This window comes from Triticum aestivum, chromosome 5A (genome assembly GCF_018294505.1).
Source record: "Triticum aestivum cultivar Chinese Spring chromosome 5A, IWGSC CS RefSeq v2.1, whole genome shotgun sequence".
Classification (NCBI taxonomy): Eukaryota; Viridiplantae; Streptophyta; class Magnoliopsida; order Poales; family Poaceae; genus Triticum; species Triticum aestivum.
Genome location: NC_057806.1, coordinates 547353337 through 547378047, shown reverse-complemented (window position 1 = coordinate 547378047; position 24711 = coordinate 547353337). Strand labels below are relative to the sequence as shown.

The following is a 24711-nucleotide window of genomic DNA, read 5'->3' as shown; positions in this document are numbered from 1 at the left end:
ATGTTTTTTTTCTTCAGATAACAAGCCATAGTGAAGCTAGCAGCAACTGTATTTGTCATCTGAAAAGGCGCAGAAGCTTTTGATGCAGACAATTATACCTCTTCTATTTAGCACAGTTATCCATGTCGACTCTATCTTTGATTTTGCTACATGATCGGATGATCCTAATCCAAGGAGAGAATTTCAGCATATGCCATCAGAAGTAATCCATCAAAATTCTGTGGCTCAAACGCTCATAATGTCTTGTATGCAGTTGGCTATGCAAACGATACGTTAACAAGCGCACCACAGTGTTGACTAATGCACTTATTAACTGAACCTGGATGAACATAATCCAGGTATATCTATAATCTATCTTGAGTCTGCAAGGATCCATATAACTGTTAATAGAAAAATTATCCACAATAATATATGATTATAGATTATTTTGCAAACTAAGGTGATGGAGCCAATGAGCTATATATACTTTATTATCAAGAAATAGTTATGGATAATTTTGCGTTCTTTCTTCAGGATACGGGCATGAACAATCTTCAGCGCACATAAACAACCGAAACAGCACGCGTGCCACACACACAACTTATCTCAGCACTGAAAATTATCCCCCAAGAAAGACGACAGTTCCGGTCATTGACTAATGCGATTGAAATATCACTGAGCAGAGAAACACATGCTTATAATACGATAAACAAAAGATACATTTGAGTATATAAATTCTAGAAGTTTGTTTCCTTATATCAAGGAACATATTAATTTAAAGTTGAGGTATGGAATATTTTGTTTCAGTGCCTTGAAGCAAATTTAGAAGTGGCCATCTTTATATATTTTGTCATTCTTTTTCGAAAAATATATTTTGTCATTGATGCCAAGCAACTTTCAAAGAGGCTATATTAATAAAAAAATTAGTGTTGTCCTGTAGTCAAGGGGAAGGGGCTTTATAAACTGCCGCACAATATCCAGAACAGGTCCATCTCTGCGAAATGGCATAACTGAATAGTCGACACATAGGACCAGTCCCTGCTGAGTGTGTTTAAGGGTCTGCTGGGTTCCTTTCATAGATACAACACCTGACCCCATATCCGCTTTGCTTTGTGGTGAGTAAAATCCATGACCAAGTATAATCTTGCTCCAGCTAGAAGCCTCACGCACAATGACATCAAGACCCTGTAAGATCTCCCTAGCCACAGGCAGCTCCGAGAATTGGCTTAGAGGAAGCTGCTTCTTGAACTCTACTGATACAATGTAGGTCTTTGAACAAACTCTGACACGGAATAAACCTTCTGGCAGTTGTGCAACAGTAAATAGGTTTCTCTTTCCATAATAAGCAACAGCCGATGAAAGCTGCCGAAAGCTGTCATCCTTGAAAAGCTCGGCCTTTGCAGAAAGAAAATCTGCATTGGAGAGCTCCTTGCCAGAAACCTTTGAAGGCGCTGGATCAAACTTGATATCTATGTCATAGTGAAAAAAGGTTGACAGCTTTGAGTACTTGACTATGAAGTGGTTTACCAAAAGCTGGACCCTGGCTTGACATAATGTTCCACCACCATCAGGTCTTTGCATGGGCACACGTATGCCATTGGGAGACACAGCACTGGGGGCGCTAATGGTTCTAATTTTGCCACTTCTTTGGAGCTGATGCGTTCTAGTGAAAAAGGAAGATTAGTTAGAATTAGAAACAAGGTAAATTTGCACGAGCCAAATACTCAACAAAAATATATCTTTTCCTTCGAGCTTATGTTCTAATACGATTTTTTTTCCAAGTCAACATAGGAAAAATTGTTAATCATTCAGAACTTTCGGTAAAATTAAACAGTGTCTGAATCTTCTTAAACTGCAAGCTGGCAAACAAAATAAGGCTACCTGAAATCCTAGTTTTCCCTTTTTCACAAGTGCTCTGTATCCTCTCAAACAAATAACTCTCATGTGCAAACAGTGGAATAAAAATTGCAAATTATTCAAAATTAGTAATTTAAGTGTGTGCCTAAACAAGGCATTGCCACAAATTCCTCTCGCTTGTTTTGCATAACAACTATAGTAACAACCTTATCATCCTCAAATTAAATGCTTCCTCCAGATACAAACTTGATATAAGGTTAATCACTAACAGGTAGGAGTATGAGCCAAGATCTAGTGGAGATTATCATTCAGATAGATCTCATCTATAATTACTTGTTTCAATCCATACTGAACACAAAATTATATGAAACCTAAGCTAACTCGAGGAAGAGGATATCACACAATGCTAGGATGGTACGAAAATTAATCTAGCATCTCAAGGAAGAAGAATAGTGCACAAATCTGCAAGGGCCGAACAAAATACAGTGATCGCACTCCCATCATTCTAGTCAACGATAAGAAGTTCCCTGCTATACCATCAGCACAGAGAGATAAGGAACGCCTTGATCAATCGCATAAACAAGTGGAACCATACTGTGTAGACTCAATTCACCATCACAAATCCCTAGATTACTTGACGAGCCGTCAAGGTATTGAACATTGCTTAGGAACAGAGTATGCTAAGTTAAGCAGGGCAGGGGAAAGCGCTTACCGACGGATCCAGATGAGCCCCCCGCCTCCTCGGACTCAACCCTCCTCGCCGCAGACGCTGGCGCCGGCGCCGGCGCCCTCACCGGGGCGTAATCCCCGGGTCTTCCGGCGGGCCCTATCCCACGCGTTCCCACCACGCCCACCGCCGGGGCTGTACCCACGCCCACCACCGCCAAGACCACGCCCTCCCGGCCCGCCTCCGCCGTAGCCGCCGTTTCTGCGGCGAGGCCGACGTCGGCGAGTGGGATGTGGCAGCGCGGGGCGGCGGAGCAGAGGCGAAAGCGAGGGAGACGAGGAGGTCGCGTGCGAGCAGGGAGAAAGGGGAACGCGTGCAGCGCGAGCTGAGATATTTTCTGAGAGCCGTTTTTGTCGCGTTCGATCCTACGTGGCACGTGCGAGCGAGCGCCCTTGTAGCGGCTGTTAAAGGGTTTAATGTTCGATCCGTAGTTTCAGAGATTTTTCGTTGGTCGCCATTGAAAGGATGTTGGGAACTTGTCGGTAGTCCCTTAACAAATGGCAACATTCTAGTGAAAAAGTCATCACTAACGGGAAGATGGATAGGCGAATGGCAGGGCTGGAGAGGATTCGAAGTGGAGAAGAGATCATGGACATAAATTAATTTGAGTGCAGCTAGGGTTGTTGTGTGAGAGAGTAGTAGTGGTTTGCAACTCAATAGTAACAATATAAAGCTCGGTGATAGGACGTGGAGTTTCTACACCTGAGCTCATATGCTCCTGCTATAAACAGTAAAATAAGTAAAATAGAAAAATATTTCAAAAAATTCTGAATTTTTTTTGTGGCATACTTTAAGAAATGTTTGTTGTGCATGCAAAATTTCATCATGAAATGACATTGGTGGAAGGCATGGTAAAAAAAACAAAAACGATACTCTGAAAATGTTACTTTCAAACGCATTTTGGAGCTCTGATTTTGTTTTTTTTTTGCGACGACCTCCACCAATGTGATTTCGTGATGAAATTTTGCGTGCACAACAAACATTTCTTAAAGTATCCCACAAAAAAATTCAGAATTTTTTGAAATGTTTTTCTATTTTATTCATTCCACTGTTCGTAGCAGGAGCATATGAGCTCAGGTGTAGAAAGGTACTTTCGTCGGTGATAGGCTATCTTTGATGGTTCCAGAATCAAACTGCAAGAGATGGTGCAAATACACGGGCGGTGATCACCTCTTCGCCCGGCCCGCTCCTGTGAGCGGCGGGCGAAACCCTTGCTCGCGCCGCCGCCGCCTTAACCCTCGCCTTCCCCCTCCTCGCCACCGCCGGCGCGCGCCGCCGGGAAAAGCCCGGTTGGCGTAGGCGGCGGCGGGGCCTTCTTCCTCCTGGGTGGCCGCTCGTAGCGCGGGATGCGGCGTTCATCGCCGGGACGCGGCGGCAGCGTCTTGGGCGGTCGGGCCTGTGGCGCGGGGCGGGCGCGGACGATGTGGCGGCTGCGTAGGCCTGGACCGGCGTGGGGTGGCGGGGCTACGCGCGCCTGGTCGGGCGGTTGGATGTGGCGGCGGGTGGTTCGGTGGTGCCGGCTTTTGCTTGGTAGCGCGCAGGGGGTGGAGGGTGACGGCGGCGGGGCTGTGTGTGGGCTGCTCGCCGGTGCCGATCCGGCCTGGCCTGGCTGGCAGCTCGCGCCCGTGGCGGCCATGGCGGCCCGATCTAGATCGACCAGATCTGGCGCCCGGCGCTGCGGTTGGACCAGGGCTGCCTCCGGCTGCGGGGGTTGCCCCTGATGTGGGCTCTGCTCTGCTCCAGGCTGGCCAGAGCTATGGTGGGTGCTTGGTGGGGGCATCGGTCGTCGGCATGGGGTTAGCATGTTGGTGGCAACATTCGACGGTGGGGTGCGGCTGATGGTGGCTCCTCCCTTCTCCTGGGCTCGGGCCAAAGGCGCATGTGACGCCCTCGATTCAATCGTACACTAATCATACACGTAAATGTGTACGATCAAGACCAAGGACTCACGGGAAGATATCACAACACAACTCTAAACACAAATTAAAATAATACAAGTTTTATATTACAAGCCAGGGGCCTCGAGGGCTCGAATACATCAGCTCGAAAACACAAGAGTCAGTGGAAGCAACAATATCTGAGTACAGACATAAGTTAGACAAGTTTGCCTTAAGAAGACTAGCACAATAGCAACATCGATCGAAAAGGCAAGGCCTCCTGCCTGGGAGCCTCCTAACTACTCCTGGTCGTCAGCGGCCTCCACGTAGTAGTAGGCACCCTTAGTGTAGTAGCAGTCGTCGTCAAAGGTGGCGTCTGGATCCTGGGCTCCACCATCTGCTTGCAACATCCGGGAAGAATGGAAAGAGGTGGGAAAAGGGGAGCAAATCAACCGTGAGTACTCATCCAAAGTACTTGCAAGCAAGGATCTACACTACATATGCAACATTATCAAAAAAAGGCTGTATATGTGGACTGGGCTGCAGAAATGCCAGAATAGAGAGAAGGCCTAGTCCTATCGAAGACTAGCATCTTCTGGAAACCACCATCTTGCAGCAAACAGGAGGGAGTAGAGTAGCATAAAGTAAAGTAGTAGTAGTGTTATCAACCTCGGCCAGAGATCCTTTCTCGACTTCCTGCGAGAAAGCAATCCCAGAGCCATACTATCCATTTCTCATCACAAGTATCCAGTTCTAGTTGTATCGATCGGGATATAACTCCAAGTGTCCGTTACCGTAGGACAGGCTATCGATAGATGTTTTCTTCCCTGCAGGGGTGCACCAACTTACCCACCATGCTCGATTAACTCCGGTCGGACACACTTTCCTGGGTCATGCCCGGCCTTGGCCAAACAATACGCCGCAACACGACCTAGGCCTAATAGAGAGGTCAGCACGCCGGACTAAACCTATGCCCCCAGGGGTCATGGCCATCGCCCCGGGAACTCCTGCACGTTGCGAGGGCGGCCGGTGAGCAGACCTAGCTACCTCCTTCAAAAAGGCAGGTGCTTACGCAGTCCAACCCGGCGCGCGCTGCTCAGTCGCTGACGTCTATTAAGCTTCGACTGATGTATATGACGTAGAACGCCCATACTATGACACGTGATGGTTAGTGATATCAGGCCAGAGGCCCCTCGGATCAAATATCCAAATCGTAGTGGATTAGGAACGAGCGGTAACAAGCAGAGACTCACGAAAGATGTGACCCCGTTGCCCCGTCTCGAGGACTTGCTGCAAGGGCTAAGAATGCCCGACCATGCCTCATAATTATCTCGCGGGCGCCTTCCAGGTCAACCCGACTCCACATCACTCGCAATTATGCTCGCGCGGGTACCCCTCAGGGTCGACCCGTCTTTAGTAACATGGTTCGGTGTAAAGTCATAGTAACCGTGTGTCCAAGCATAAAGGGGAAAACCCGAGGAATCACCCCCGGTGAATTCCACTCGATGTAATCATCAAGGTGAATGTAAGAGGGACCACCCTCTAGGTTCACACTTGAGTGGTTGCACGACAGAGTCGTATTGGAAGTGGTTAAAGAGGAAATCACCCTCGATGACCACGACCGAATAGCTACACTACAGGGTTAACATCAGAAGTGTTGATGAGGTCTCACCCTCGGTACTTGTTGGGGATATAACTATTTTTGTAAGCCGCCTAGGAGAGGACGGGTTACGCAAAGGTGATTCATCATATGAAGCCCAAGATCAAGCATGAAGATGGTGGTTCAATAAAGGGGCTAAAGCCCACGGGTGACCTAAATTTTAGGTAAATTTTTAGGTAAATATGAGAACCAAGTTTTAGCACGATCTCTAGCGTAAATGGAAATAGCTTCTGTTTAACAATATTATTATCCACATTTTTCTTCTTTTGCATATCGCACAAATCAATGAAATTGTTTAGATGGGATGCGGCATCTTCACTAAGAGGGCCAGAAAATTGATCTTTCATAACAAGATTCAGCAAAGCGGCATTAGTTTCACAAGATTCATAATTAGTAGTAGGAGCAATCGAAGTGCTAATAAAATCATTGTTGTTGGTGTTGGAAAAGTCACACAATTTAGTATTATCATGAGCCATCGTGACAAGCAATCAATCCAACACACAAGCACATAAGAAGAAAGCGAGAAGAGACGAACGGAAGAGGGGCGAAGAAAAGGCAAAGGTTTTTGAAAATCATTTTAGAAGTGGGGGGAGAGGAAAACGAGAGGCGAATGGCGAATAATGTAATGCAAGGGAGAAGAGTTTATGATGTGTACATGGTATGGCTTGACTTGACGTAGATCTCCCCGGCAACGGCGCCAGAAATCCTTCTTGCTACCTCTTGAGCTTGCGTTGGTTTTCTCTTGAAGAGGAAAGGGTGATGCAGCAAAGTAGCGTAAGTATTTTCCTCGGTTTTGAGAACCAAGGTATCAATCCAGTAGGAGACGACGCACAAGTCACCGAATACCTGCACAAACAATCAAGAACTTGCAACCAACACGATAAATGGGTTGTCAATCACTTCACGGTCACTTGCAAAAGTGAGATCTGGTAGAGATAGATAAACGGTAAAGTAAATATTTTTGGTATTTTTTGGTGTATAGATTGGAAAGTAAAGATTGCAAAATAGTAGATCGAAAACTAGCAAGATGTAAACGAGACTCAATAATATGGAAAAGAAACCCAGGGGCCATAGGTTCCACTAGTGGCTTCTCTCGAGATAGCATATATTACGGTGGGTAAAAAAATTACTGCCGAGCAATTGATAGAAAAGCGCACAATTATGATGACATTAAGGCAATGATCATGAACATAGGCATCATGTCCGCGTCAAGTAGACCGACTCCTGCCTGCATCTACTACTATTACTCCACACATCGACCACTATCCAGCATGCATATAGAGTATTAAGTTCATAAAGAACGGAGTAACGCATTAAGCAAGATGACATGATGTAGAGGAATTAACTCAAGCAATATGATGAAAACCCCATCTTGTTATCCTCGATGGCAACAATACAATACGTGTCTTGCTGCCCCTGGGAAAGGACACTGCAAGATTGAACCCAAAGCTAAGCACTTCTCCCATTGCAAGAAAGATCAATCTAGTAGGCCAAACTAAACCGATAATTCGAAGAGACTTGCAAAGATATCAAATCATGCATATAGGAATTCAGAGAAGAACCAAATAATATTCATAGATAATCTGATCATAAATCCACAATTCATCGGATCTCGGCAAACACACCGCAAAAGAATATTACATCGAATAGATCTCCAAGAACATCGAGGAGAACATGGTATTGAGAATCAAAGAGAGAGAAGAAGCCAACTAGCTAATAACTATGGACCCGAAGGTCTATGGTAAAATACTCATGCTTCATCGGAGAGGTAATGGTGTTGATGGAGAAGCCCTCCGTGATCGAATCCCCCTCCGGCAGATCGCCGGAAAAGGCCCCAAGATGGTATCTCACGGGTACAGAAGGTTGCGGCGGTCGAAAAGTGGTTTCGTGGCTCCCCCCGATGTTTTTAGGGTATAAGAGTATATATAGGCGAAGGAACTAGGTCAGGGGAGCCACGAGGGTGGGGGCGCGCCTACCCCCCACCCGCTGGGCGCGCCCTCCTGCCTCATGGCTTCCTCGTTGCGTCTCTGACTTCATATCCAAGTCTTCTGGTTTGCTTTCTGTCCAAGAAAGATCATCGTGAAGGTTTCATTCTGTTTGGACTCCCTTTGGTATTCCTTTCCTGCAAAACTCTAAAATAGGCAAAAAAGAAACTGGCACTGGGCCCATGGTTAATAGGTTAGTCCCAAAACTAATATAAAATAGCATATTAAAGCCCATTAAACATCCAAAACAGATAATATAATAGCATGGAACAATCAAAAATTATAGATACGTTGGAGACGTATTAGTGATTCCTCGGATTCCCCCTTGGTGTTTTGGACAAACGGTTACTTTAACTTTACCCCCAGAGCCATGTTAAAGACGGGTCAGCCCCGCGGGGTACCCGTGAGAGTCACTGTTATTTCAAGACTGGAAGAACAGGTGGTACCACCCTAGTAGAGGTGGACCTGAGTTCTCGACAGTCTCTTGTGAGTCGAGTTCACCATGAGGGTACCGGCGAGTTGATGTGTAGTCGGGTTGATCTGGAGGGTACCCGCGAGATTTCTACGTGGCACGGCTGGGCATTCCGGGCCTTGCCATAAGTCCATGAGACCGGGCGACAGGGTCACATGGTCGTGAGTCTCTGGTCATTACCGCGCGCTCCCAATACACTAACGGTTCGGATATGTGATCCGAGTAGGACTCTGGCCTTTTCGCATTGACCACCACGCGAGAATACGTATGGGCACTCTACATCGTATGTATCAGCCGAAAGCTCTTCGGATGTCAGTGATTGAGCGGCACACACGTGGGTGGTCAGCGTAAGCACCTGCTTTGTTATAGAGGTAGCCAGGACTGATCCCTGTCGTCCATGCAACGTGCAGGAGTGCAATGGGCGATGGGCCCAAGACCCCTGCGCACTTAGGGTGTAGACAGGCGTGTTGGCCTCTCTGTTGAGCCTAGGTAGGACTGCGGTGTGTTGATCGGCCGAGGCCGGTCATGACCTGATGGTGTGTCTAGACGGAGTAGATCAAGCGTGTTGGGTAAGTTGGCGCACCCCTGCAGGGAAGTATATCTATTCCAATAGCCGTGTCCACGGTAACGAACACTCGGAGTTATATCCCGATCGATACAACTAGAACTAGATGCTGAGACATGAAATGGATATGATGACTCCGGGATTGCTTTCTCACAGGGAGTCGAGGAAGAATCTCTGGGCGCTGATGCTACAACATACTTACTTTATAATATGCTATTTTGTACTCTTCTAAATACTGCAAGATGCTCGTCTTCGATAGGCCAGGCCTTCCCTCTATTCCGGCATTTCTGTAGTTCAGTCCAAAGATATAGCCCCATTCCTTTGATCCCGAAGCATACTTAGCATAGTTCTGATGTAAGTCTTGCGAGTACTTTGGATGAGTACTCACGGTTGCTTTGCTACCTCTTTTTCCCCCATACCCAATTGTCGTGATCAGATGACGGATTCCAGGAGCCATATGCCGCTATCGATGACTACTACTACCCCGAGGGTGCCTACTACTACGTGGAGGCCGACGACGCCCAGGAGTAGTTAGGAGGCTCCTAGACAGGAGGCCTTGCCTTTTCGATCACTGGTGATGTTAGTGCTAGCCTTCGTAAGGCAGACTTGTTTACTTATGTCTGTACTCAGATATTGTTGCCTCCACTGACTTGTTTGTATTCGAGCACTCGAGGCCCCTGGCTTGTAATATGAAGCCTGTATGACTTTAATTGTCTAAAGTTGTGTTGTAATATCTTCCCGTGAGTCTCTGATCTTCATTGTACACGTTTGCGTGTATGATTAGTGTACGATTAAGTTGGGGGCGTCACATACTGCCAATATTGTTAACTTCGTGACTACTGCTAGTTCGATAAACCTTGGTTCTTAATTGATAGAATACTTTCTGATGTTATGCTACATCATCCTTCCTCTTCAAGGAAATCCAACAACTCCATCGTGAGTAGAAGTGGTATACAAAAATTCTTCAGCTTTATGTCACTCGAAAACAGTTCATTAATAAGACTTTATCAACCTTATTAATGGATTGTTTTTGAAAGGTATAGGGTTGATGAATTCCGTGAGCACAATTTTCTGTAACTTTATTTTATTCTATGTTTGCATTTGCTTGAATAAACTTTTAATGCCCTAGAATATCCTATTTACCCAGTTTACTGAACTTTTTATGCAATAAAAAGTGCAAAAATAAAAGTTTTCACACCTAAAATTTTAATATGATTGTTTTTCTAAATATTTTAGAATTGTTGTCACTGAGATCATCTAAGGGATCCACCCTGGACCCACAAGCCCGGGGGTGTGGCCACCCCCTAGGTCGCGTCATGGTGGCTTGTGCGGCCCAGAGACATCCATTCACTTGGGGGTGTTTGGTTAAGATCACGGAGTAGAATGTAATAAACAGCATATTCGCGCTTTATGCCGAACCGAGCGATCCCTTCAAATCAAGCGGACCACGCAGAACAGTTTGCTCGCGTATCTCGCTCGACGCCCCGCTTATCTCCCTGTCTCTTCTCTCCCTCACATTCGGCTGGCACCAGGAGGCGGCGTCGGAAGGAGGCAAGCGGCAGCGGATCGATTCGAGCTGGCAGGCAGCAGCGAGGACCCGATTGCTCGTGCGCCGACGGACCCTGCGTCATGGCGCAGCTGCTTTCTATTGCCAGCGGCGGCCCTTGCGTGCGTCGTTCTCGTGGCCGGCCCATGCTGCTCGTGGGCAGCACTTGCTGCTACTGTTGTTGTGTGCCGCGCTGCTACCGCTATTACTTGTCGTGCTACCGCTGAATTTGAAATTTGATGTTTTGTCTGCAGATGAGAAATGTGATGAAGTTTTGAGGCAAAGTGTTGGCGATGGATGGCTGATTAGTACTACAAGATCGTCTTATTTTTGTTTTTGTTTTGAGAAGATTGCAATCATTCACCACATTGTGCGATTTATGTTTTGTGTTCGTGTGCAGATTGTGCTTGAGTTTCATGTTAAGTTGCAAAGGTTAGATGCCTTTGATACACTGGTACTAGCTGCTTGGATCTGGACACTTTTTTTATGCATACATACCATCATTAAAATTGAAAGAATTGCTCTGTTGATGATTTTTTTTACCTCTATATATGCCAAAGTTCACTATATTATAGTGAATCACGAGAAAGCAAGTGAAGAGAACAAATCCATTCCACCCCATCTCTAAAATCAAACACCAAAATGTAACCATTTCATTCCTTTGAATTGTCCCTGGACGGAACCGACCCATTCGAACCACGACACCGTTCCGCTTCGTTGCCAAACCAAACACACCCTCAGTACCTGTAAGTTGTGCCTGTTATTATGGTGTGTGTGTGTGTGTGCAAGAGTAACCTCACCACTCCAAGAGAAGGTTAGCAAACCACATGTAACCAAAACAGCAACGCTTTTCAGCTTCCAAACACCTCATAAGTGGACTTGTGATGGTGAGCAACAAAGGTTGCATCTATATTCAAGATTGAAAATTACTTCAAGAACTACGGTCTCTCAATTGTTCATATAGACGCGCTCTTCAAGAATATTTGCCTTCTGTTCATGCTTGCATAGAGCAAGCTACTTACGCCATTTTATAGAAGATAAGTTCAATATGAATAGGCTAGACATAAAGTTGACCATCCGGCCTATGCACTAAAGACGGACTAAACAAAAACATGAACAGGCAGTTCATACATCCATTTCAACAACGAATAATTTGGAACGGAGTACCTTGGTTACAAGAGGCATAAGACATCTCGACAACTAGTAGCCCCGAGATCAAACAACATCAAGTAGGCAAGATAACATGCACATCACCCACTTTACATCGTCACAGGTAGATAACACGATTACATTAAAACACAAAACAACATTCAACTGGTGAAGGAAAAGACAACACCAGAATACTGATTATTCATGCAGATTAAGAGCATGGTTAATAGTATAGCCAACTGCTGGCTATAAGCCATTGCCATGTCATCTATAGCCCATCTTATAGCCAATATGTACAATAGTTGATTAGAAGAGTGTACTACTTTTTTATTATATGGCCCACCTTTCACTCTCACAAAGTGCCTAGGAGCACGTGCTAGAGCTGGCTCTTCACCAAGAGCCTGCTTCCCTTCTCTCTCTTCTTCTCTTTCCTCCAACTAAGCAAGAATATACTAGTTTATTTCTTATAGCCAGCTGACTCAGCTTTATTGTACTTGCTCTAATAGTCACCCACTTAAACCTTAAATGTCTCTTTTTCCTCAACCTTGGAACCATGCAGCAAATGTTCCTTCAACGCCACATCAGTTGCCATAAGCCTGTGATAATTACGAAGGCAGAAGCAGCATCACCAAGATAGAACAAACAGAATCAGAACATTACACGAACATTGTATCCATTTATAGCCATCATTTACCTTACTAAAACACCTCGAGTATCCTCAGCTCCTGTTCTTCTTGTTCCGCAAGTTGCACCAACTGCTGCGATTCCCTCCGAGTCGCATCAACATCCACACCATTGCTGTTAGCAAGAGCCTTCACAGCTTCTTTCTTACCACGTTTCTTTCTGTGAAAGATCAAAAAGGTGCAATATTTTAGCACAAGGACAACCTCAGGTGAAAACCTGCTTACACAAGATGATATGATGTCAGATGTATACTGGGTACTGGCAACGAAATAGCGAAGGCATCACTCTAATAAACCCCTTATTCCTAATTGCCAGATACGGATACACCTGCACCTGACCTAGCTAAGTAACCAACAGAGGAAGACCAAGTTATCTTTGCTCTCTAACAAAAGCAGAATCCAAACCAGTTACCATTTGTGTTCCCACCTTCACGCCTTCTTTGGATTGGAGGATTTTTACAGGATTTTCATAGGATTTTAATCTTGGGATTGTTTTCTATGGAATGCATTTGGATCAGAGGATTGCGTCGCTAAAATTCGTGAGGATTAGGTTCCCACTTCCCAAGGTGTCATTCCAGAGGAATTTACGCCTGAGGTCCGACCTCTTGGAAAAACTCCTGGCACGAAAAGAGAACGCTCGCTTGCATGGCGTGCTCGCTCCAAAACAGCCGTGCTGCTTCGTGTCAAAACACCACGCATTGCGAAAAAAGAAACACCACGCATCGCTCAGGTCTGGAAGGAAATAAAAAAAAGGCTCACACCGAAAGCGGCAACGAGGTCAGATCTTTTCCGGTGGAGGCGGCGGCGACCCGGCGTTCGTCGAATACCTCCCTCTCAGGCCCTTCCACGTCGAACTCGACGGGATCAACGTCGGCCCTATCCAGGTTAGCCCACATCACATAGTCCCTCCATTTCCTTCCCTTGCAGTTTTTCTAGATCGAGGGAGGGGGTGCTCGATATGGTGCGGGGGCGGCAGATCCTGCCAGAACTGTGCACGAGGTGTGGCGTTGGTGGCCGCCTGGTGCACGAGGGCTGTTGGTGGCAGGGGTGAAGCAGCCGTGCCTGAGTGATGTGCGTGCTAGCTGGGTGCTATTGACCGGCTTCCCACTGATGTGTGTGCTTGCCGTGCCTGAGTGATGTGGGCACTAGCTGGGTCGCCGTGGGTGTGTGCTTCCCATGCCTGACTGTGCGTGTCTGATGTGATGTGTTATGTGCAAATAGAGAAATTGAGAAACTGAGAGATGGATCTGTTGTGTGTGATGTCCGTGAAGAGAGAAACTGTGAGAGATTGAGAGATTAAAGTGTTGCTGTAGGTTGTTGTGCCTGTGTGTGTACTGCTCACACATGCTTGTGCACACTACTATGGGTTTCTGAGTACAACATTGTAATATAAATAGTTTCACAATGCAGATGGTCCATCAGCTTAACTCGTTTGAGCTGCCAGGCAGCCGTGTAATCATTTAATGTTATTCAAGTCAAACAAAAGGTGCAAGAAACATCAGCTTATTTATGCTCTGCAGCTAACGGCTACTTCAGGCGGTTGGCTGCACTAGCCGTTTGAAACACATCAGACTTAATATAATAATATTTTATTGGCAGTTGACTGCGCTTGCCGTTTGAAACACATCTTGAAAATAATAAACATTATATTGTATGGATTTTCCTGTACGTTCCCTATGGTGCAGCCAAAGGCTCTTTGTTACACATTCCTCTGGTTTTGTATTCCATGGGATTGGCTATGTCCTGACAACCAAATCCTCCATTTTTCCTATTCCTTTGTTTTGAAAATCCTGTGATCCAAAGAATCCGTCAAATTTCTTACAACCACCTACCGTTTCCCTACCATGTTTGTACAAACCAGACAGGTATACACAACTGTACTTGTGAGAGGCCAAAACGAACACATCCTTTGTGTCAAGCAAGGACATAAACCTTATTGTGCCCGAATAGTTAGTACTAATCTACTCGATCGAAGGGCAGGTTGCCCAGCTATCCAGGGTTAGTCCCAAAACGTTGACCAAGTGCAACACTATTTCAGAGACAGAAATATATGTAGTAGACCTGCGGTGGTATAACTTACCTGCGTGAGGACCTTTTGCTTTTGGGCAGATTCTTGGATGTCTCGGTTTTGCTTGTGGCCACCAGATGGTTGGAGACCTCGGTTTTTTTGCTTGTGGCCACCAAATGGTTGGAGACCTCTGTTGTTCTGCTTGTGCGCGCCAGATGGTTGGAGAGGTCACTTTGCAAGTACATGAATCTAAAACCCATGGTTCTTTTACTGGTGAGACCAGCCACTCCTTTCAGAGTCTTGCTTCTCATGTCAACAGCAAGCATCCACAAGTCGTCCTCCCTGTGGTCAACCTTAGTCATGATGTAAACAACACCATCATCATGCAAGCTGAAGGCAGGATGCCCTGCGTGGAGTCTGCTTAAGGTTGGCTTCTTCATTGTGGCCTTGACATGATGAGGAAGCAACTGGGAGTGACTCTTGTCCACAATGATGTCTGAGGCTTTGAGGCTGAGGTCGATTTGCCACTTCTTTTGGGGCTCCAGCCATGTCAGTATGGCAGCACCCCAGTCCTGGGAGATGTAGGTGGCTCGATTCTGTGAGCCAGGCAAGGGATTCGCCCACACCTCTGAGTATTTGATGCAGCCATCACTGCCGACAGAGACGTCCCGGTCACATGCCAAAGGTCCTGGGATCATCTTGTCCGGCGCCGAAAGCACGGGCAAACGGATGAAGCGGAGGACTTGGTCATCATCGGCGAGCAGATCACAGATGAGGATGCCATTCCAGAGGTCGACCCATCCGATTGAACCGCGATCGCCACCGAGGGCGATCACCTTGGTTGGAGTACGGTAGTCGCAGTCCTCTGGCGACTCAGCATGCATCGACTTAGTGCTCCATGTGCCTGACCGGGAGTCGAACAGGTCGAGGGCGTACTGCCCACGGGAGTAAATCGAACGGAGATTGGCGACCAAGAACCTGCCGTCGTCGGGGCAGCGGCAGCGCAGGAGGGCAAATGAACAGTCGGCGAACAAGCGGGTGGGGTGGGCGGGGAGCACCTCAAGCTTGCTGATGCCGGCACGGACACGGTAGATCATGTAGTTGATGTGCTTCCGATTACTGCGCGAAGGGCCGACCATGACGCGGAAGAGGGCGAGGTCGCCGTCGGTGCGGAGAAGGCGTGGCAGAAGGTCGAGCGAGGTGGCCGGTCCGTCTTGGAGGAGGCCGGGTAGGTGGACGGTGAAGTATGAGATGAGCGGCGGATGCGCGGGCCAGAAGGTGAGGTAGATGGCGAGGCTGTTGCTGGTGAAGCCCTCGGCGGTGAAGGCGTTGGTGCGGTCGTCGGCGTAGACCAGGGTGTCGAGGACGACCGACTTTGGGGGAGGATCGCCGCAGTCGTGGGGGGTGTGCGGAGGGAGCCAGGACACGGGGCGGGGGATCGGTGTCTCCTCCTCTTGGTCGTCATCGACTGCAGGAAGATCGGCCATGGAGGATCCCTCGGTCGGGGCCATGGTGGAGGAGATGAGGCGGGAGGAGAGAGGGAAGGGGGCGGAATCAGGGAAGGTGAACCCTAACAAATCTATCTATCTGTGCCGACCCTTTATTATTTCCCCAATCGATCGCGTGCGAGCGCCGGCAACCTCCCCTCCTCTTCTCTTTGTTGGACCGGGCTTCTACCGCCTTGTGGACGGGCTCTCACGGCTGGGCTTCCTTAGGGCCAGCAAATTCTTACGATCGTATATGTGGTTGAGTTGGTTAGGTGGAAAGTGGTATCCCCAACCCATCAGGGTTCAAATCCTGATGCTCGCATTATTTTTGAATTTATTTTAGGATTTCCGGCGATACGCTTTGAGTGAGAGGAGACGTTCCCGTCGACGACGAGGCGCCTACAGTGATTTCGAAAATCTCAAGATGATATTCCGGCTCAGTCTCTCGGAGATGCTCATAGAGGTAGGGAGTGAGTGTATACGCGTGTATATGAACGCTTGTGTCTGTACTGATGCTCAAAAAAAAATCTATATCTATATGTTTGCCTCAAAAAAAATCTATATCTATATGTCTCAAAAATAAATCTATATCTATATCTACTACCCTTCCGTCCCATAATTTATATAACATACACATTATAAATGAGCACTTTTCCTGCCCTCTCAGGCCATTGGCGTTCGTGGCCGTTGGATTGTCACTTTTAGGCGTTTTCGGCCATCTAATTGTCTCTAAATCGCATCCCGAGTCGCTTCGGTTGTTTCCGGCCATCCGGCCATCTGATAAAGGACTTTTAAAATGTCATTTCACAAACTATGTCTGAGTGATATCACGATGAGATAAAGGAGGCGTTTGTGCCCGTTGGATTGTCACTTTTAGGTGTTTCCGGCCATCCGATTGTCTATAAGTCGCATCCCAAGTCGCTTCGGTTGTTTCCGGCCATCCGGCCATCTGATAAAGGACTTTTAAAATTTCATTTCACAAACTATGTCTGAGTGATATCATAATAAGATAAGGGACTTTTAAAAATTCAATTCAAAATATAAAAATGTGATGGTCTCATCACGACTTGATTTTCTAAGGGGTCACAATGAAATATTTTTTGGCTGACCAAATTGCATCGATGGACCCTGCCTAAGCTAGACTGATGAATGATGTGTCTCTCCTTGACCTCATGTAAGGGGCGTGTACCACAAACTATGGTATCAAAATAAGCATGGTTGTGTATGGACGCAAAATAGACATTTAGTCATTTTCATATGGCTTACAAAACTAACCCATAGAAAGTTGTGTCAAATTTTTTTGGGCTTGGCATTGTACAAAACATGAAAACCTTTATTTTACTCGACGCGGGGACTAAATAAAGTAATACAAAACAACCTCTACAGATCCTCCAATAAAATTCTACGTAAGCGATGGTTCGTTTTGTTCATTATTTATGGATCTATTCTAATTTTTGTGAATATTTCCTAAAATTCCATGGACTTTTTTTCTCAAATTCCCGAATATGTTTTGAGTATTGTATCATTTTTAAAAATCATGAATATTTTTAAATTCACCAAGATTTATTTGAAATTGTGATTGTTTTAGAATATGCGAACAATTTTTGAAATTATGAACATTTTATGATTTTTCGAATGTTTTTTGAATTGACAAGCAGTTTATGATTTCTCAGTATTTTTTAAGGGCGCCGCTCCAGCAACCCGTGACATACCCGTGACATTTTTTAAGGGCGCCCTTAAGGGTGTGTTTAGTTGCTGGAACGGACCCGTGACATTCCGATCCGTTCCAGCAACTAAACACACCCTTAAGGGCGCCGCTCTCCCTACTTTGAGCCAGACCAAATTGGTAGCGTGGGCTCAGAAAGTCACACCACTAGTACCGTTTGCGAGCGGCGTTGGCTAGCACGGCGAACGTCGGTCGTAATATTTTTCTATATTATAAGAGTGAGAGGCATAATTTTTAAAATATACTAATGAAGTCTAAACATTTTGATTTTTTTATGGTGTGCTGATCTGACATTTAAGGGATATAGTTAAACTATTAGAGTGTTACACACAAGTTTTCACATATTCCTCCGTTTCTAAATATAAATCTTCTTAGAGATTCTAATATGGACTACATACGAAGTAAAATTAGTGAATCTACACTCTAAAATACATCTATATTCATCCATATGTAGTTTATATTCAAATCTCTAAAAAGACTTATATTTAGAAGCGGAGAGTACGATGGTTACAAATTGAAGCATATCATCCCAGGACCGTATTTTCCAACTTAAATCTGGAGTGTTGATGCAAACTCATAGGTTTATATCATTTAGACTTGACATGTTACAAATATTTCTATACAAATGTTAAAGACACTCGCACACTTTTAAACTTGGGTATGAATCATGTTTTCCGGCATTCATTTCAATTGATGGGCAAATTATAAATAAATTGGAGTGCATTAGTGGTGTGGACACAAATGTCGCTAGTAAATATAGTTATAGGTGTCTTGTTTATGCCCAGCGCGGGCAGTAAATGTTAATGGTGTTGGGGAATTCACCGCTCACCGTCGTTTTGGAGGACGATGACCATGAGAAAATGGTGGATGTTGGCAATGGCAAAACGGTCGAGATGGAGGATGCTGCCAATGACGAAGCAATCGACATGGTGGTCAGGGCTCCTGAACCAGACTGCCCTACAATGCCCAAGGAGGTCGACGATCCTCAAGGCTACCACCGCTCCAAGCGCCTCCCCGCCGCGTTAGTGAAAATCCTACGCAATCTCATTCAAACCCCTCAAATCCCTAATCAGATATGCTTTGCTTGGTCCCAAATTGAAGCCTACAAGTAGATTCTATGCCTAAATCGGGGTGTGAACTGTATCATCAATGCGTAAATCGATGCCATCTAGGACAGAGGGCTTACCGCCATTGACGAACGCATGCCTGAGGAGTGATGACGCCGGTGCTCGCCATCCAGATATTGGCTCCGATACTCACAGTCGCTACTCGCCGTTCAAATCTCGGGCTCGCCGTTGCCGATGCGCACCCCCCCCCCTCCCGCATGCAACCGCATTCCCCCATGTGCCTAGAGTTTCATCGCCAGGGCCTTGCTTTGGAATACAGGCCTAAGAGCATCTCTAGCAGACCCCTTAAAACTGCGACCCGTATAAGTGTTTTAAGGGCCGAAAAGCGCATTATAAGGGACGATTTTAGCTGCAGCCGAACAGAGCCCATATAATCAACCCGTAAAAAAGAATGTTCTCTAAATATATCATCTTCTTCCTCGCGCCCTTCTCATCTCGACCTCCGTCCCCTTGGTCTGTGCGCGTCCTGCCTCCGTGACGCCTACTCATGCTCGCCACCGAGCGCAACCGGGTCGGAGCCAGAAGCAGCAGCCGCCGCCGCCGAGGCGTTCGGGGCCGACTCGCATGAAGCTAGTTATCTAGCTAGCAATTCGAGCAGACGGAGAGCTAGCTAGCTAGCAGAACTGAGCGGATGATGGAGAGCTATAGCTAGCAAGCTAGATTCCAGCGAACGGGCGTAGCTAGCTTCTCCGTCCGGGCGGGCGGCCGGCCGGCAGGCGCGGTGGTTGGGACGAGCACGGCGGCCGATGCGACGGGCCAGCAGCCGGGGACGGGCGGACGGCAGGCGCGGTGGTCGGGACGAGCGCGGCAGCCGAGGCGACGGGCCGGCAGCCGAGGACGGGCGAACGGGAGCGATTCATGAAAGTTTCGATGGCAGTTGGCCAACGGTCTTTTGTGTATACAGTGCACCTTCGGATTGTCTCTGGGTTTAGTCGGGATGTTTTCTGTGTCCTTTCAAAAAAATTACGGGTCGCAGTGGTTTATGGGTTCTACTCCGGTCGCTTTTTTCGGCTGAAACTGTAAACTGACGGTTATTTTACAGCTTCGTGCATTTTAAAGCCTTATACAATGGGAGGTGTTTAGGGAAGGTGCTTAGAAAAATAAATTAGTCTTTTTTAAGCATCGATGCTTATTTGTACAGAATAGATGCTTAACTAAGCGTCTCTTCTGTAGAAATAGGCATCGGTGCTTCAGAAAAATTCGATTTATTTTTTTAAGCATCTCTTAAGCACTTTCCATTGTAAAAGGCCTAAAAGGTCTGCTAGAGATGCTTTGAAAGAAGCAGAATCGAATTGGCTGCTAATTTCAATTACTTGTACAGTGATGATGTTTAGTGGTTTAAATCCTTTTTTCTTTGCGTGGATATGTTTATAGTAGTTAAAGTTATGCATGAACTCGGTATAATATTACAGCACAAACTGGAAATCGCTGTTCAGAATGAAAAAATACAGTGGCTGAAGTTATAGAGAACCGTGTGACAAAAACATCTGTTGTTTCATGAGTACTGTAAGTGGAGTATATTGTGAATGTGATGTGAGAAAAAAATTGTTGCTGCACGCTGTGAAACGCTTTGCTTAGCATGAGAGGCTCATTGGTCCCGGTTCATCCTACCAACCGGGACCAAAAGGTCCAGATGAGCCGGAACCAATGGCCCACGTGGCCCGGCCGGCCCCCTGGGCTCACGAACCGGGACCAATGCCCACATTGGTCCCGGTTCTGGACTGAACCGGGACTAATGGGCTGACCCGGCCTGGACCAAAGCCCTGTTTTCTACTAGTGGTTGCAGGTGTCTTGTTTATGCCCAACACCGGCATTAAATTATGGCAATGGTGTTGGGGAATTCACCGGTCACCGTGGTTTTGGAGGACGATGACCATGAGAAAATGGTGGATGTTGGCAATGGCAAAGCGGTCGAGATGGAGGATCCTGCCAATGACGAAGCAACCAGCATGGTGGTCAGGGCTCCTGAACCAGACTGCCCAAGGAGGTCGACGATCCTCAAGGCTACCACCGCTCGAAGCGCCTCCAAGCTTGCCGCTGGTAGGCTCTCTCTGCCGCTTGTTGGTTGAATATATGTAAGTGGAATAACCCCCCCCCCCCCCCCCCGGCCGCGTTAGTGAAAATCCTACGCAATCTCATTCAAACCCCTCAAATCCCTAATCAGATATGCTTTGCTTGGTCCCAAATTGAAGCCTACAAGTAGATTCTATGCCTAAATCGGGGTGCGAACTGTATCATCAATGCGTAAATCGATGCCATCTAGGACAGAGGGCTTACCGCCATTGACGAACACATGCCTGAGGAGTGATGACGCCGGTGCTCGCCATCCAGATATTGGCTCCGATACTCACAGTCGCTACTCGTCGTTCAGATCTTGTGCTCGTCGTCGCCGATGAGAGAGGGGAGAAAGGGGAGAGTGGGCGGTGAGAGAAGAGTGGGGAAATTTATGGCACAACTTCAGGAAATGACGCACTGTCTCCGGGCATCCCCCCCCCCCCCCCCCCCAGCGCGCGCTCAACCGCATCCACCCATGTGCCTAGAGTTTCATCGTCGGAGCCTTGCTCTGGAATACAGGCCTGACCGAGGCTAATGTAGTGTATCAAACACATCCTAAGAGCATCTCTAGCAGACCCCTTAAAACCGCGATCCGTATGAGTGTTTTAAGGGCCGAGAAAAACGCCTTATAAGAGACGTTTTTAGCTATGGCCGAACAGAGCCCGTATAATCAACCCATAAAAAAATATTCTCTAAATATACCATCTTGTTTCTCATGCCCTTCTCATCTCGACCTCCGCCCCCTCGGCATGTGCGCATCCTGTCTCTGCGACCGCCTCCTCATGCTCGCCATAGAGCGCAACCGGGCCGGGGCCAACAGCAGTTTCGACTGCAGTAGTCGCCACCGCCGAGGCGTTCGCGGCTGACTCGCATGAAGCTAGCTAGCTAGGTAGCAACTCGAGCGGGTGGAGAGCTATCTAGCTAGCTGAATCGAGCGGACGGAGAGCTATAGCTAGCAAGCTATCTGAATCGATTCCAGCAGACTGACATAGCTAGCTTCTCCGTCCGGGCGGGCGGGCGGCAGGCATGGTGGTCGGGATGAGTACGGCGGCCGGGGACGAGCGGATGGGAGCGATTCATGAAGGTTCCGACGGCAGTTGGCCAACGGTCTTTTGTGTATACAAAGCACCTTTGGGTTGTCTCCAAAATCCTTATTTTCACGGGTTTGACCGGGATGTTTTCCGCACCCTTTCAAAAAATTTACTGGTCGGAGTCGTTTATGGGTTCTATTCCGGTCGCTTTTTTCGCCTAAAACTGTAAACTGACGGTTATTTTACAGTTTCGTGCGTTTTAAGGGTTATGCTAGAGATGCTCTAAAAGAGGCAGAGTCCAATTGGCTGGTAATTTCAATTACTTGTACAGTGATGATGTTTAGTGGTTTAAGTCTTTTTTTTTCTTTGCGTGGATATGTTTATAGTAGTTAAAGTTATGCATGAACTCGGTATAATATTGCAGTGCAAATTGGAAATCGCTGTTCAGAAAGACAAATTTCAGTGACTAAAGTTATAAAGAACCGTGTGACAAAAAACTTTGTTGTTTCACGAGTACTGTAGTGGAGTATATTGTGAATGTGATATGAGAAGAAAATTTGTTGCTGCACGCTGTGGAACCTTTTGCTTAGCATGGGAGGCAATGACCCTTTTGTGGTAGCCACAACACTAGTGGAAGACTTCTTTTCCGTCTGCATAGATTCGGTCATCGTACTGCAGATTCCAAAGCCATCGTCGTCGTACTGTGTTCTTTTCCAAGTCAGTCGTGCTTCTTTCCAAGCCATATATTTCTTCTATCGAAAGTTTGGTACCACGAGTCAGAATCATTCACACAAGCATCCTCTCACTGTCGCTGAAACCCAGCAATAGGCTAAAATGAATTAATTTGTGGTACGTACTATACTACACTACTAGCGAGCAGACTACCACGAGTAGATCCAAATTTGAACATGTCCACCGTACTCGTACTAGAATGGCATGCATTTTCTCTTAGCCCACCTTTCCATGATTTTTTTTCTATGTTCGCAGAAACATGTTGATTTTTTACTATATTATGGTCAAGTATCAAGACATATATAGCTTGAAAAACGATCTTATATGTGGGGTGGAGGGAGTAATTTGTTAGACATATCAGTTAAACAAGGAAATGTGGGGCGACATAATCAAGATAAAAGATTTCATATATATTTTTCATTTATAAATGTTCCTTATTATACAAAGAAAAAGAGTGTGAATTAACTAAAAAAGGGTTCATCTTCCTCTATTGGGTCGAGATTGTATATTTCTACACAAGGAACCATTATCAGTTCCATCTGACTAGCTCTAACATGCCCACATACGAGTGGCGGTTGAACGATGCAAATTGGACTGGCTGGTGAGATGAAGATGAAGGTGGTTGTGGCAGTAAAATGCGACGAATCCAGCGTCACCATGCCAAGATTCAAGGGACAGGTGGTCACACACAATGGCGGCGCTAGGATTCGGCAACGCCCCCGGCCACCCCATGCAGCCTTTGAGTACTGTAGCACTGTAGCTATAGTACCCTCTACAGAGTACGAAGGAAATCAGCCTCACGCCCCAGGCAGCCGCCCGGGCTGCCTAGGGTCTGTCTCCGCTGTTGGTCACACACGACGACGTGGAGTGGCCGGAGAAAGAGAGGGTGTCGAGATGGTGGCAAGGATGTATGAAGCTTGATAACGGGGTGTGGGATAGAGGAGTGTGAGGCATAGCAGAAGCGAGAGGAGCGGAGGAGTTAGAATATTGTTGAGCCTAGTGGGTCGTATTAGCTATGAGGCGATTATAAGATAAGACATGTCTCAAACGTTTTAATTATGGAATATCTCAGATGTTTGCATACCTATGGAGGTAAAAAGAAAGGTACTCCCTCCGTCTAGGTGTGTAAGTCACCTTACGAAAACAAATAATCTCAAAACACTTAGGCACCGTATATTAACTCCCTCCTCGTTTCTTGTTTTGTGACATATCAACCAATAAAAGATGTGGGCCGTGCATGCTTTCAATGACTTGAGATTGTTAAACATGACATGCAGTGGTTAGTTCATTGCATGCAATGCTATTAATTAGCAAAAAGACATTAAGTTTTCTCGTTTTCCTCTCCGCCTTGGCCGTGGTGCACAACGTAAGATGACTTGCACACCTAGACGGAGGGAGTACATGTTTCAGATTCTTGCAAATCCGGGACGGTAAAAAAAATACATGTGTTCTTGAAAATAACCCACATCGGGTAGGACCTATCCGAGACGGATTTTCCTACCGTGCCTGGACCTATCCGAGACATATAGCTCTTTTTATGGGAGTGTTAAAATGATAATTATTTGTTTTTAGAAAATATGAATAAAAAGGTACTCCCTCCATCCCATAATATAAGACATTTTTGTAAGCTAACATAACTCCCAAAAACATCTTATATTGTGGGACGGAGACAGTAGTTTTATAATCAAACAAGACAGTGACCTCTATGAACCGCAGAATTGAGAAACACAAAAATAGTAAAAACAAAAATCATACAGATTCAGCGAGAATGCGAATAGCAAATAGAAGATCCCATTGTCATTTGGATAGCTAACAAGAAAACACACACTCAATCATGTATGAATGATCATGTAAAAAGAATTATACTAAATGTTGAAATCCTCATATATGCAAGGCATAACAAACAGATATGTGGTGATCTGGGTGGCATAACAAACAGATACGTCCACTTCCTCATGGAGCTCGTCCAGGTGATCCTGCTTTCTTCTTTCGGCACTCTGTTTTTCTTTTTACAAATGCTACTACTATGCTAGTAGTACAAAAAA

The 24711-nt window shown here is 46.3% G+C and overlaps 2 protein-coding genes across 2 annotated transcripts; both read right to left on the bottom strand.

The window, feature by feature from the left end:
- Nucleotides 1-863: 863 nt before the first annotated feature.
- LOC123101516 (homeobox protein engrailed-1) lies at nucleotides 864-4199 on the bottom strand. The gene is made up of 4 exons (XM_044522932.1): nucleotides 3800-4199; nucleotides 3266-3281; nucleotides 2549-2964; nucleotides 864-1642 (listed from the first exon to the last, which is right to left on the bottom strand). Exons 1-4 carry the CDS (start codon nucleotides 4197-4199, stop codon nucleotides 1503-1505), a joined length of 972 nt encoding a protein of 323 aa, XP_044378867.1. The 3' UTR covers nucleotides 864-1502.
- A 7778-nt stretch (nucleotides 4200-11977) lies between these two features.
- Nucleotides 11978-16096, bottom strand: LOC123104659 (uncharacterized). Its single transcript, XM_044526541.1, has 3 exons — nucleotides 14581-16096; nucleotides 12512-12660; nucleotides 11978-12413 (listed from the first exon to the last, which is right to left on the bottom strand). The coding sequence occupies exons 1-2, from the start codon at nucleotides 16017-16019 to the stop codon at nucleotides 12516-12518; spliced, it is 1584 nt and encodes a 527-aa protein (XP_044382476.1). The 5' UTR covers nucleotides 16020-16096; the 3' UTR covers nucleotides 11978-12413; nucleotides 12512-12515.
- Nucleotides 16097-24711: the final 8615 nt, after the last annotated feature.